The following is a 14,161-nucleotide window of genomic DNA, read 5'->3' on the forward strand; positions in this document are numbered from 1 at the left end:
GAATATATATTATACTTCTGGATACTATATCATCCAATGCTTATGCAACAAAAATAACATTACATCAAAAAGAGAAGTAGGTAGATGTATTAAATTCTTTAACATAAGTTCAGCTCAAACTATCAGCTAAGATTGTTTAAGATATATGTATGTTTATACTTTTAATATGTATTGGAAAGTATAAGAAATTAAAGAATTTAACATGGGGCATACACATAATGAAATTGAAAGTTTCAAGTATTTGTTGCATCAAAATTTTTGCTGTTACAATAGTATTTGTATTGTTAGTTAGAATAGTGTTAGTATATTTTTTGTATAGTTTATTAGTATAGTGTTAGTATAGTTCAACTAAAGAAGTTGAAGAAATACTGCATATGAAGGTTCACACGTGTAAAAAAGAAACAAAAGAAAAGATAATAAATGGATAAAAACACTTGAGAAAAAGTGACAACAATACCCAACATGTACATAGAACAACTTTTATGAAAATATGATACATGCTTTTTTTTTAAATATTTCTTTTTTTGGTCAACTGTTTATGGAATCAACAAAAAAGTTACAGAAAGTTAACACATGCAATTTGATAATGGTTCCCAAAATATAGACCTACACTTCTTACTTCTTACAATTGGTCCTTTCTTTCAGCATTTGTTCATGCAAGATTAATCAATTGAGTTGGTTAAATTAAACTTGCAAACAATCACAAAATGATTTTTGCCACAAATGATGAATGTCTTTAAGCTATTAAACGATAACAATAACAACCACAGCATGCCACGTACAGTTCAATATTATTAGAATTAGGATTTCAGAAATACTTGTAACGGAAACTTGCCATTGGAACTTGAAGGGTTCACTTATATCAGATGTTGGCAATAATGTTCAGACCATAATTACCTTAATTTCTTTAAATACTTAATTTTTTATTCAGCACAGTTAATAGTTAATACAAAAACAACGCATACAAAAGGAAATAAAAAACCTTCAAAATGTTAATGTATCAACAATTGTTTTGCACTACACTTTGACTACAAGGAACACATCTTGTATATGTTCTAGGTCACTTAATGCATGTTGCAAGCAAACAATAAGTGCATCAAATAAGAAAATGTCTTTAACAGTAGAATGTAAGTGACCAAGACAGCAATTGTTTTGTTCTTCAACAGTATAGATGTCCCTATTGTACACTTTATCTTTCTACCGCATTAACATTTAGAGTGTAGCCAGTCTATATTGATGTTTCAGGGCCACTGGCCAGGGCATGTATTCATAAATCAATTCCAAGACTTAAGTCTGACAACAAGAATATTTCTTAATATATTAATGTTTGCATGGTAAAAAACAATTTCATACAAGGACTTAAACACTTCTTAATACACACTTATTCATCAAAAACAATAAATTTATGACAATAGTATTTGTAGCCTGAATGTATTCAACTACTTTATCTATTTTTTGGCTATAAGTCTATTCTTTATTCTTAAGTCTAAGAATTGGTTTGTGAGGAATGATTCCAGGTAACCAGTCTACTGGTGTTTCTTGGTCACTTCATCATACGCTGGTGGGGCAGAGGGGTACTGTGCGGGCGTGTAGACTTGATGGGGATTGGCCGGGTTGTAGTAGCCATTGCCAGCAGCCTCCATTGCTTTGGCATCTGAAAGTAAAATTGATACAATGGTTAACTATAGAAAGCATTTGTCTGTTATGCGTACCCTATTAAAAAAAAGATTTAAAATTGTTGATCAGTCATGCAAATGTAATTATTGTGATTAGGAATAGGAATAGAAGGTAAAATAAGAATATTTGTTACTTTATTTGTAAATAATTTCAACTTCTTTCACATTCATATGAATGCTGCATTCTGATTGGATAATTCCTTCACGTGATCGGTTTTTCATATTCTGATGAACTCGCTTCGTATTCAAATTTAAACATGAATATTCATGGCGCTACTTTCTGGTCAAAAACAAGTTGCCAAAATGACATGTTTAGAGCGAAACTTAATGGCGCTGTTTTTTATTGGTCAACAGCAAAATTACATGATATTTTTTGCGCTAACTTCAACGATATACCCGTTCGACGGAGATGAAACCGAAACTGAAATAGGCTAGATTAAAAAGGACTTTTATGACCCTTACCACGATAGAATTTCAGCTTTAAGATAATATTGTGTTGTAATTATAAGGATTAAATAGCATTTTTCTGCATTTCATCTTTGTATGAACTGTCGGGGAAAAATACACCTAATTTATGCATAAACGCTGTCGGCATTTTTGCAAATTAGGCGTTATTTACCCGACAATTCACACACCGATGAAATGCAGAAAAATGCTATTTAATTCTTAAAAAGATAAAATAAAGAATGCATGTAGAAGAAATAACTGGCATTAAAAATGAATTACCAATGCTAATTTCATTTAAGATGAAAGGTTTGTTTTTCAAGATAACAAACACAACATAAAAATATGTAACCTCTTTAATTTTTTCAGTATGGGTAATAGAATGAAACCTTTGAACAAAACAACAACTCAAGAATTATATCAACAGGGAATCGTATCTGAGTACATACCAGTGCTGCGCTGAATGTAATTTAGACATCATATTATCAATGAACAATGTATAAACTATCTCCAAGTTTTAATTCCTTAATTATTGTCATGGCAGAAGAACAATACAGCAGTGGGCTCTTCTATTCTTTGGCATTAATAGTATTATGTGTGTTCTCTGTGAGATAACGGATACAATGATAATAAGATGTTTACAGTCGAATATCCATAGCAGTTACATACTTTATGTATACTTAAAGAGGAATATTTATAAATTAACCAAAAAATGTGACCAGCTTGATATGAAATGGGATTTTCAGATTTTTATCTAAATTCTAAACAATTTATAGCTAAATTTAATTTTTTCTTTGTCAGCTCGAGAGCTAACTAGCCTCAAAATTACAGCACCATTTAAGTATCCTCCAGGCTAAATTTCATAAACGATGTCATTGAGCCAACTACCCCGGTAGCTTCAAATGATTCCTTATGTAGGTTTTCATGTAAGCTATCTACAAAAAATTACATTTCAATATCTACATTCTAGTTGGATTTAATGAAAACAGTTTTAATATAGTTTCAGCAGCAGTGACCTAGACCTAGACCTTTACCAACGATTGCCTGAGTTTTTTTAAAGAACTAAAAGGGGAATAAATATGCTGAATTGCAGGTCAGAGTTATAGGCCTTGGTCTGTGGCCGAGCATGATGATCTCCAAAACCTGTATAAGGTGCAGAGATATTTACTTGCACGCAAAAGCTTAAATGGACTTTTATGGGTACAAAGGGAGTATAATCCTGCCAACAAAGCTGTTCACAGTTATAAGTCTTGGTCAGTGAATGCAATGTTCATAAAGACCCTAAACACATATGTTAAGTTTTATTACAATATATGAAGTACAAGAACAACAAGAGTTGTCATAGGACAGCGCGCTTGACTATTCGAGTGCTTGACAGTTTAACGTAAGCCATCATGGGGAAATTGTTCATATTCAATAATTTATTAGACGATCTTTCAAAAAAAAGAAGGAAAAAGAAGGGGGGGGGTAGGGTGGGGTGAGAGGGGGGTATAATATGGGGTGTCGTAATTTATAAGATGATGTTTAAAAAAAAATGAGGGGGGGGTGAGGTTGGGGGGGGAGAGGGATTATGGTAGGGGCGTGGGGTATTGTTTGGGTGGAATCCATTGTGGTATTCAGGTAAGTGTTGTTTTGTCAAAGTAATAATAAAATGTGATCATAAACAAAGAAGTGGCAATTTAAGCAAAATGTTCAATTATCTAAGTGTAAAAGGGGCCATAATTATGTCAAAATGCTTGATACTGTGGTGTGCTCTTGTTTATAGGTTGGGGTCATGTTGGTAAACAAGTATGCAACATATAAAAGCAATGTCAAAGGATATAGGAAATATTTGGGGTAGTATGCAAACTTTAACATAGATTTATCAATAATATGCATATTATGAGTATAAAAGGGGCAATAATTATGACGAAATGCTTGATAGAGTTGTCTGCTCTTGTTTAATTATAGGTTGGGGTGATGTTGGTTAACAAGTATGCAAAATATAAAAGCAATATGCCAAGGGACAATGAAAATAAATGGGGTAGTACAAAAACTTTAACATTTGCTGCATATTCTAAGTGGAAAAGGGACCATAATTATGACAAAATGCTTGATAGAGTGTCTGCTCTTGTTTATAGGTTGGGGTCATGTTGGTAAACAAGTATGCAAAATATGAAAGCAATATGTCAAGGGACAAAGAAAATATTTGGGGTAGTACAGAACTTTAACATTTGCACGCAGAGGCTAACGCCAACGCCGGGGTGAGTAGGCTAGCTCCACTATATATATTTCATATATAAAAGTCGAGCTAAAAAGGGGCATTATTATCGTGAATTAATGATATACCATACCTGCAGAAGACATAACTCCGCCCATGGCCTGTGGTGGTGGATAAGCAGGGTCAACCCCAGGGTATGGGGGAGGGGCATTCATCGTGTACACATACTCCGCTAAAATCATGAAGAGAAATTGTCTTAATATTTTTTTGGAATTACTTTAAACCTGTTTATTTCAGCTTGATTGATTTTTTTATATTGTTTTTAGACATTTGGAGTCCATTTCCTGGATGTGAGGGACCAGTATTGTTTAAGAAGACCCTTCTAAGTGGGATCATAAATGCAATCTCCTGATCAAAATATGGAGTCACAATCTCCTTTGCTTACGCATCTTGACATTTAAAAAACTCTCCTATTTCCATATTTATTGATCTTAGTGGTTTCTGACAGACAAAATCATCAATCACTTGGACTGCTTATCATTTTTACTATCTGAAAAAAATATACATTACCTTCACTAACTGTTTCATACAATTTTGATCATACTCTTAAAATTATTTAAAAAATCAAAAAGCAAAAAAAATCTTTGAGTTAACCTTGTTTTGTGGAAATGACATGAAAGCCTATGATAAGATTTTGTCCAGGATTGGTTTCCCAACTTACGTGGTGGGGCATTTGGAAAGGTCTGGTATGGCACCCAGGCATAGTAGTCTGTGTGTGGAGCACTGTAGGCAGGGGGCGGAGCCTGGTAGAATGGGCCCTGGGGAGGTGTGTACGCAGGCGGCTGGGCGGGGCGGTTCCGAGAGGCTATAATAGAGGATAAGACTCATGCTAAGAATACCGGGCTTTATGCATGGGTGTAAAGTGTCGTCCCAGATTAGCCTGTGAAGTTTGCTAAGGTTAATCTGGGACAACTCCTTCAGCTTTTATGGTATTTTTCATTTGTACGTGAAAATGCAAATCAGGCAGAAAGTTTTGTCCCTGATCAGCCTATCTAATCTTGGATGACACTTTACAAACATGCAGAAAGCTAATTTTTCCCAAACGGACTCAGGGTGAATAAAACTATAAAAATCCTAAACAAATTTTCTAAAAGAATGACATCTACATGTACCTAATGAAAGCCAAGTTAATGAACTATATGCTACTCATTAGATGGATTAAGAGTTTCACAAATATTCAAACCATGTTCAGATAAATTATTATGCAATGTTCAGGAACATTTTTATTTTACCAACACTTATTCTATTTTGTATGAACAATTTGAAAACTTGCAAGACTGTCGTTTACCGGTAGTAGTTGACAGTAGTAGTTGCATTTATCCGTAACAATTATTTGATATTTGTATACATCTTATGTCAGTGATTTATCAAACCCGGAAACCCGATATGCTGTGAAAAATTGGATGTGCTTGGAAAAGTTGCCAATAAATTTAGCTCAATTTTGGTAGGGTTAGTAAATCCAGTTCTATACAATAAACAATAAAAAAAGATACAAATAAGCTGGAAATTAACTAAGCATCAGCACAGTTATTATTATGAAATCTTAAAGTTCAATGAAAATGATCTAAAATGCAACAGAGTTGGCATAAATCAGCTGTATTAGTGAGCTTTAATGTTTAAAAACGAACTGCACTCCTGTCATATCTTGACATCTTTTGAACTGCACCAGGTTATATCATTTTTACAACAAAATGTTGAGTGCAAGTCGAATTTTTCCACCAATACTTATTTTTTAAAGAAACCCTGGCGGATATGTTACTCAGGGACATTGGTTGATACAATTGTCGGTGCAAAAACTTTTTTACTTGCATACCATTAAAGAAATTTGTAAATAAACTGCTAAATATGGGAAAAATCCATGCATCGTCGACTTTAAATAGCCATATTTCAATAAATCCTGAATAATAGTAACCAGGATTTTAGTAACATACATGGGTATACCTCCTTTGCATATACCAAAATATATTTTGTTTCAAAAATGCCTTTAAACAAATATAGAACTGGATTTACTAACCCTACTGAAATTCAACGAAATCTATCGGCAACTTTTCCAAGCACATCCAACTTTTCACAGCATATTGGGTTTCCGGGGATGTTAATATTAAAAATAAATTTGTGTTCAGACTTCCAACTGCCAATGGCAGTAAAAAATCGGCCTTCATAACAAAACAAATCCCCTAGCATACCCAATTTTCCTGCTTGCAACATTGCCTGTCCAAACTCAATGGCTCCCCCACTCTTGAACCACATCTTGAACTTTCCTTCACCTGTCCAGTTACCTGCAAACATGACAAAGGTACCAATAATAACCAAAATGGATTAATTTCAATTTTATTCATATTCTACCACAACTCAAGGCTTATATTTCACAGACAAAGATGGTAAATTGGAGTTATGCCAACAAACCATGTATGTTGCCTAATTATTTTAATGTGGTTCCTGACATTCCAAGAAAGTGTTCATTAAAACAACAACAAATGCTTAAATGCAATATCTAGCAAAATTTAAAACAAACAACTATTTTCTGCACTATGGAGTGCAGTTAAGCCACAAAAGAAGTACACTTGTTATGTTTAAGCTCATAAATCTTCAGATTTTGTTAATTTGCTTTAACTTGTTTCCCCTAAAATAAACATCATGCCACTTGTACACTACAATATGGCATACTGTTTGACCCAGATTCATGTAAACAATCTCCCATGTACATAATAAACAAAAGTTGCACACGTTGAGTAAAAGGAATCTTAGCTGATGGCCTACCACCAGGCTCAGCAATCATTTTTCCCTTGATGTAATTGGCCCCAAATACCGGCTGCTCTAGTTCAACCCCTCGCATCTGAAGGAATGGCAGACTAAATGACTGCATCATTTCCTTTGTGCTTTTGTTGCAGAATATCACCTGAAAGGTGAATAAAACATTCCACAGTCTAGATAGTAAATTTTCAACATTTTACACCAACCCTTTTAACTTTTCATACTCAAAAACATTCAAAGAAGATTATTACAATACCTCATAATGATATACAAATCTCTGAGATAACAAACTCACATCCAAGTTAGACTAGACATACTTATGAGTAAACATGCATCTGAAATTGAAAATAAAACATACCCTGTGTGTTGTCAAGTAAAGAGTTCCAGTCTTGTTCCCTTTGAAATGTGGAACAGAACTGGGCTCAAAGCCCATCTCCACTCCATCACAGTAAAGGAGGATCCTGAAATTACAAACAGAACCTTAAACTATGCTCTGGAAAAAAAGAAAGTTTTAACAGTTTGTTTCATGATTCAAGCTAGCGGTTATTGGCATGGAAACTGGTGATTTACTGTGCAACATAATTGGGCAGAAATAAAATGTGACTTCAACATGTATGTGCACATATTCATGATTGTACAAATTTTGATGAATGTTTGAAAAAATGTTTTGAGCATTCAATATAAGTGGAACAAGTCATAAGGTAAAGAAAAACATTTGCTGCAGCATTCTGCATTTATAAATGCATTTTAAAACATTATTACATTTCAACAATCATAGTTGCATTTGATGTTTTTTTTGCATCTAAAATATTTTTTGTACTTTCAGAGGGTTTAATTTTAATTAATTTTATCTGGTCCTGCTGCAACATGCACATATTTTGGTCTTTTAAGAAATTTACAGTACAGTCAATAAATTTTCGTTCTGGCTGTGTACAGGAATTATGAAAAAAGTAAATCCTCATGCAAGGCTTAAACCCATCAATTAATTAATATTAGACATTACCAGTCATGTTAATTGTTTATCAGTTAATAAAACAATCATTTTGTAACGTTTCCGCTACCTTTCAAAAGTTGGAAGTCCCACTTATATTTCAGTTAAAAAATAAAGTCTTACCAATCACTGAACACAAACACGTTCCAACTCGTCTTTTAACAGATATTCCAGTATAATAATTAATTACAATTTCTTTTTTTTTAACCAAAATACAGCAAATATTGGTGATGAATGCATAATGAATTTCATTAACACAAATGTCTACCATTTTATAATGAAAGTGAATATACAAATTGAATCGTGGGATTAGGGAATTCACATTGAACATGCGCGAATAATGTGACGAGACGTGGGAGCATCGAACGCTACACTGTTCATATTCAGTAATAATCCCCAATCAACCAATGAAATCAATTGAATGTAATTTATGCTACATGTACCTCCTTTCAGAAAATGTTACAATTTAAAAGTGAATTTCTGAGATTCAAAAAGCGTCTTTCTGTAAAATGTACCTAGTGCACTACATATTCCATATTGTGATATAACTTTTTAAGTCATTCATGCATGTGTATGTATGCATAAGCATACATGTAGTTTGGAAATCTTAAAACACAATATTTATGTAATCTTATTGCATTATGTGTTTTTTCCACGTTATTCATTGGCATAACAAAATCTTATTCCATGTAAGTATTTTCAAAAGCATATAACTTTATTTTTTATCCAAAAAGAATCTTAAGGTTTCATTATTCACTTAGAGTTAAGAAAATTACAGCCACAAATAAACATTTGCAATGTATATTGTGAAAATCCTTTGTATTGCTTAAAACCATACAATAATTATACATCATGAACGTCACTTCATTCTTCTTTGGGGAAAGAATGGATTTGAATATTGTATTGCTTAATAAAAACTAGCTCAGAGAAAGATTTTTTACTTTTGATACAAAAAATTGTACTCTGCATATTTTAAATGTGGCAACTTTTTCTTTAACAGGTCGTTTACCCTGTATCTACAGCGCTAAGATAGGAAATCTTATTCTTATACAATGTACAGTTACTGTTATTGTATACACCTTCATATGGGGTCGGCATGTATCTGGCTGCCTGAGCGCTGATTTGCTGATCTGAGTATAACAAGAATTTGATTGACAGCTTGACAAATCAATATTGGCCACAAACTGAAAAAAATCATGGAATGCAGTAGCTGGCAGGCATAGTTAAAGTAGTGAATGGCTGAATTTACTGTTAAGATCTGTAGGGGCTGTGTATTAGAAAGGGCGTACATGCAGATTATTGGACGTCTTTTGAACTTATATCATTTGTCAAATGGACATATGACTGACGTCCACTTAGCTGAATTGGGCTTTATTTTTTTTATGATTACAGTCTGAAACAACTTTTTTGGCATTATAAAAATCAATACAGTATTTTGACCTGATATTTTGTGTCTACATCACATTCACCTTAATTGAAAACCCAACTATAAGCCCTGGTATACTTAGCATTGTGACATTATTCGACTTGCTGTATTTAATTTCACACCAAGTTAGCGTTTAAAGCTTAAATGTTTTTTGACATTATGTTTGTGATTGTGATTATATAATTCTAGGACTTAAACATGTTATGTTTAATAAGATTACTTTTTTAAATATCCCATTATTCTAAACAGTGTAAAGGTACCATAAAATGTCCGCTTGTGTCTTGTTTCCAGTTACTTTTGTCACAAGTCCAAGGTCATACAACATTATGCTTTGATGAACAATTAAAACTAAATCATTGTTGGTCAGATATTTTCTGCTCATTCTAGCTGGAAATTAACATAAAACAAGAGATGTGTTCATCAGAAACACAATGCCCCCTATTGCGCCGCTTTAAAATATTTTTTCTTCTTTTTTTTTTACCTTTGACCTTGAAGGATGACCTTGACCTTGAACTTCCACCACTCAAAATGTGCAGCTTCATGAGATACACATGCATGCCAAATATCAAGTTGCTCTCTTCAATATTGCAAAAGTTATGGCCAACGTTAATTTTTTCTCTCAAAAGGACGGACAGACTGACATACTGACGGACAGTTCAACTGCTATATGCCACCCTACCAGGGGCATTAAAAGTGCAAATTACTGCAACACAAATGATTATGTACAGTACGGTCTACGCATTTCCCCCCCCCCAAAACGGGCTCCCTTCGCAGGGCCTTTGTCTGCTAGAGAGTGATTCCGGGGCGGGGAAGGCAAGTGGTAATCTCTAAAACGCTCAGCATTCCGCCTAGTTTGCTAATACCACAGCGTTTATTACTTAAGCCTAGTTGGTAAATGCAGACAATTTCTGTTCTTATCACGACACTGCGGTAGCAGTGTGCTACTGCGCATGCCAAGAAATAAAAACATTGTAATTAAAAATAGTTTAAATACTGTGGCTTATAAAAAAAAAGATAATTGTATAAACAAAATATATGTTTTTATTCACAGGTACGTCTACAATATAAATGAATAAACGACATGTTAGGCGTTTTGACAAATTAATATTTAATTCATAACACATATAACACATGAATAAATGTTCCATTAAATTTCCAAATAATAGTTTGTTATCTGAAACACGCTTTAGATTTTTAGTGTTAACACGACGTTTACAAATGCTTCCAATATACAGTCATCATGTATATTTCCCAACAAAATCGCGCAAAAATTATGCCGCAATGTACAAGTTCAAGGTTTATGCATGGAAAGCATGCGTGTATTGATTTTTTATAGAAACTTCGTAGCGCAGAGAACACTGAATTCTGTGGATTTCGGTTAAAAGTTTCTTTGGTATTTTTTAACACAATAATATTGCGAATAATTTGATATTTCCTCAAAATTAATTTTAATTCAAACACGCTGTATCTTTATTGTTACGGTATTTTAGTAGAGTAATTATTGAAACAGCTATTGTACTGTATACTGATTAAAGAGAACATCTGGACGGAACTGGATTAATGTTTGGCGTTAAGAAAACACGCAAAGCTTGTCTACTGACCTATTGACAATAGTATTGTGTAGACTTCTGTCTGTGGTGTTTTGACAAAAGGGATTAACATGTGTGAATGTCACTCTGCTGATTTGGTCCATAATAATTATGGATTGACCACTTGCCAGCTGTCAATCAAACTCACCAAATAATCAATAAGATTTCGTTAATTGTGGCCACATAGTCCGACAAACAAAGACTGTCGGAGTAATGGATAAAGCGTTTTATGAAAACACAACTTAGTGGGCGGAGCAATCTCGTATTTGGCAACTGGTCAATGATAATTACCGGTTATACATTTTTCTGAATTATTTTATACACATATGTACTTGTAATGAATGTAATTTTATTTGAAAATCAGGAAGTCAAACAAAGTTAAATTGATCGTTATCTCGTAAAACACGGAGTTTCCTCCGCGTTGTCCAACGCCGAGGGCAGCCGTGTCAGCTTATCAATTTGCCAATCATTAACCTCGGCAGCACCAAACATGCAAACTCCGCATATCGCTGGCCGTTCTTAATCTCCCCCGTGGGTGTGTCCGCGGAGTAGCGAGGGAAATTAGAGAAAACGCGTGGACTGTACTGTTATAAGTTAAAATGGTCAATACAAGTAATGCATATCAGCCTATTTTTGAAATTACAATCAATGTGCTTTTGATAATTGTTTGTTGAAAAAGAATCATAAGAAATTTAAGAAGGTCCAATGCAGATTTTTTTTAAAGTTTTTTTTTTAACTGTGACTTAACAGATGATCAGTATATGTGTATAAGGTTTTGTTGTTGATGGAATAAATTTATATGTAACTCACATTAGTTTAATTATACACATTCATGATTGCCAAATTCATTGACAAATACCAGTACAAAAGTTGACGGACCAAAAACTTTTATTAATTTAAAAAATAGGTTATTTTGTCAGTGCCATGTGTCATGCTCAGAAGTAAAACAATGACCAGCAATAAAAGCCAATATATTTATTTGAGTTTTATGTTATCTTAACGACAGCAGTGCTTTCTACAGGCCATTTAACGGTCCCTTGTCAGGGCACTTGAATTTTGAAATCAGAGTCCGCAGGAAATTTTCTAATCAGTGTATTTTGGCTGTTAATGCAAGTATACATTCTTAAGATCAAAGCGATATTGATTTCACCGAAAATTTTGAAAGCCGAAATCCTGTCAACTACATCTACACTTAACCCAACTATAGCCCTCTTAAGGGCGGAGCGTCGCTGTATTGGAAAATCAATATTGGCAAATAAAAGCGTGCGCTTTGTATAAGCGACAGCATTCGTAGGCAGGCATTACCTGCAGTTAAATCATACAGACGACTCGTGACGTACATGTAATTGCAACAGAAATCTTGGCTTAGAAGACTGATGTTGGCTATAATCTTCGTAGAAGTTGTGCATTTCATAAATAATACTGTCAAAACATTTACTCGACTCGTAGCGTTTTATCAAATTATCATTGAATTCATTACGCAACTGTGCATGTTTTCTTGAAGTCTCAAATGAGCATAAATAAATATGTAATCCAAAACCCACTTCCGAATGTAAACGTTAATCTACGTTAACCGATTATTGCTTCAAATAAACAGTGATAATTTATTTTGTGGTTGACCCTTTGTCTCAATAAAAAGGGCGCAAAAATTATGCAGCATGTACAACGTCGCGTCATGTGCATAGAAATCGTGAGTGTATTGAGCATTGTATTACTATTAACAAGCACACACCACGTCAAGCAATTTACGCATGTTCAATGGAAATATTTCATCAAATCTTTAAATAGTTACTTATGTAGAAATTTATTTGAACTTAAGAAAACTTGCAACATTTGCTTTGCAAGAAATGATTGAGCACTTTTATTGTCAATATTTACCAGAAAGTGCTTTTAAAAATGGGATTATTGGGTAATGAATAGAAACTGGAAAAGTAGTAAGTATGCAGTAAGTCAGGTTGACACGGATGTATTGGGGAATTGTTTGAGTCAAGATTTCACTATCTTTGTGAGAATTTTTTAAATGTTTATTAAAAAAAATGTCAATCAATGACTATAGCTGGGGGTTATTTTTGAAGAGACATAGCACACGAAATGACGTCTTTTGACGCTGTTTTTCTTATAGTTATGTCTTTTGACGCTGTTTTTCTTAGAGTTAGAACGCACCACAGAACGTCAATCGATAATTTAATTAAAAAATCAATGTCGGGAGGGGACACCCATCCCGAAGCCACCCCTATAAGCCCCGGGGCGCCTGAATAAATTCCTGTGGAAAGCACTGCGACAGAAAGAGGGTGAATATTTGATTAGGTTCCATTTACTGTATATATTCAACAATTATCTAAATGGTAGACATTAACGGAGATTTGTTTACAATGTTACATAATATGTTAACAATATTAGATAAGAGTTCTTAGCTGATCACATGCTTAAAGCAGTTTTATGCTTTGTCAAAGCAACTAACCCAATGTATTTTAGTAACGGTGTGTACATTAAAAATAGCTTTATGGCATACCTCTCCCCTGTGAAAATCAAAACTCCGCCGTTAGCGTGAGCTGTGTTTATTGACATGTTTAGAAACGGCAAAATATAGTATTTTGAAGTATTTCGTAATTGTTGTTTTTAATGAAATCCCGGAAGTTGTATTGTTGTAAATAAAACCTAACGTGAGAATAGCAACATTAGGACAAATATAACAAAATTTTTTATTTGTGAGCAAACCCAAAATGCAGTGTAAACTACCTTATAAGTAAAGTTGATATGTGATATCCATGAAGTACACGCATATGAGATTTACAATCGGAGCACGGACGATAATAAATTTTAAAGTTTATTGCAGGTACGAGTTGACCAAATAAAGATATATTTTGGCATAGACTAACATTACTTTTATGCGTTTTTTTTTACCAAATATTTGTTAACTTCTTCCATTGCATGATTTTTATAAATATTACCAAATTGCAAAATAATTGTCATCCATGTCGTAACACTTGTGTATTAGTTAATAAATGTTGTTGTTGTTGA

The 14,161-nt window shown here is 33.6% G+C and overlaps 1 protein-coding gene across 1 annotated transcript; it reads right to left on the reverse strand.

Moving 5' to 3' along the window:
* Positions 1-465: 465 nt before the first annotated feature.
* Positions 466-13,802, reverse strand: LOC127837509 (WW domain-binding protein 2-like). Its single transcript, XM_052364659.1, has 7 exons — positions 13,653-13,802; positions 7,493-7,595; positions 7,141-7,279; positions 6,567-6,659; positions 5,042-5,185; positions 4,454-4,552; positions 466-1,654 (listed from the first exon to the last, which is right to left on the reverse strand). Exons 1-7 carry the CDS (start codon positions 13,706-13,708, stop codon positions 1,527-1,529), a joined length of 762 nt encoding a protein of 253 aa, XP_052220619.1. The 5' UTR covers positions 13,709-13,802; the 3' UTR covers positions 466-1,526.
* Positions 13,803-14,161: the final 359 nt, after the last annotated feature.

The sequence above is a fragment of the Dreissena polymorpha genome, chromosome 7 (assembly GCF_020536995.1).
Source record: "Dreissena polymorpha isolate Duluth1 chromosome 7, UMN_Dpol_1.0, whole genome shotgun sequence".
Classification (NCBI taxonomy): domain Eukaryota; kingdom Metazoa; phylum Mollusca; class Bivalvia; order Myida; family Dreissenidae; genus Dreissena; species Dreissena polymorpha.

What these genes read in the sequence shown, in the direction of transcription:
- LOC127837509 (XM_052364659.1), bottom strand. Translation starts at nt 13,708, where the DNA reads ATGTCAATAAACACAGCTCACGCTAACGGCGGAGTTTTGATTTTCACA. An exon ending in TTGATTTTCACAGGGGAGAG is followed by an intron (nt 7,596 to 13,652) that starts GTATGCCATAAA and finishes TTGTAATTTCAG; the next exon opens with GATCCTCCTTTACTGTGATG. An exon ending in CGGAGTTATGTCTTCTGCAG is followed by an intron (nt 1,655 to 4,453) that starts GTATGGTATATC and finishes TTTTACTTTCAG; the next exon opens with ATGCCAAAGCAATGGAGGCT.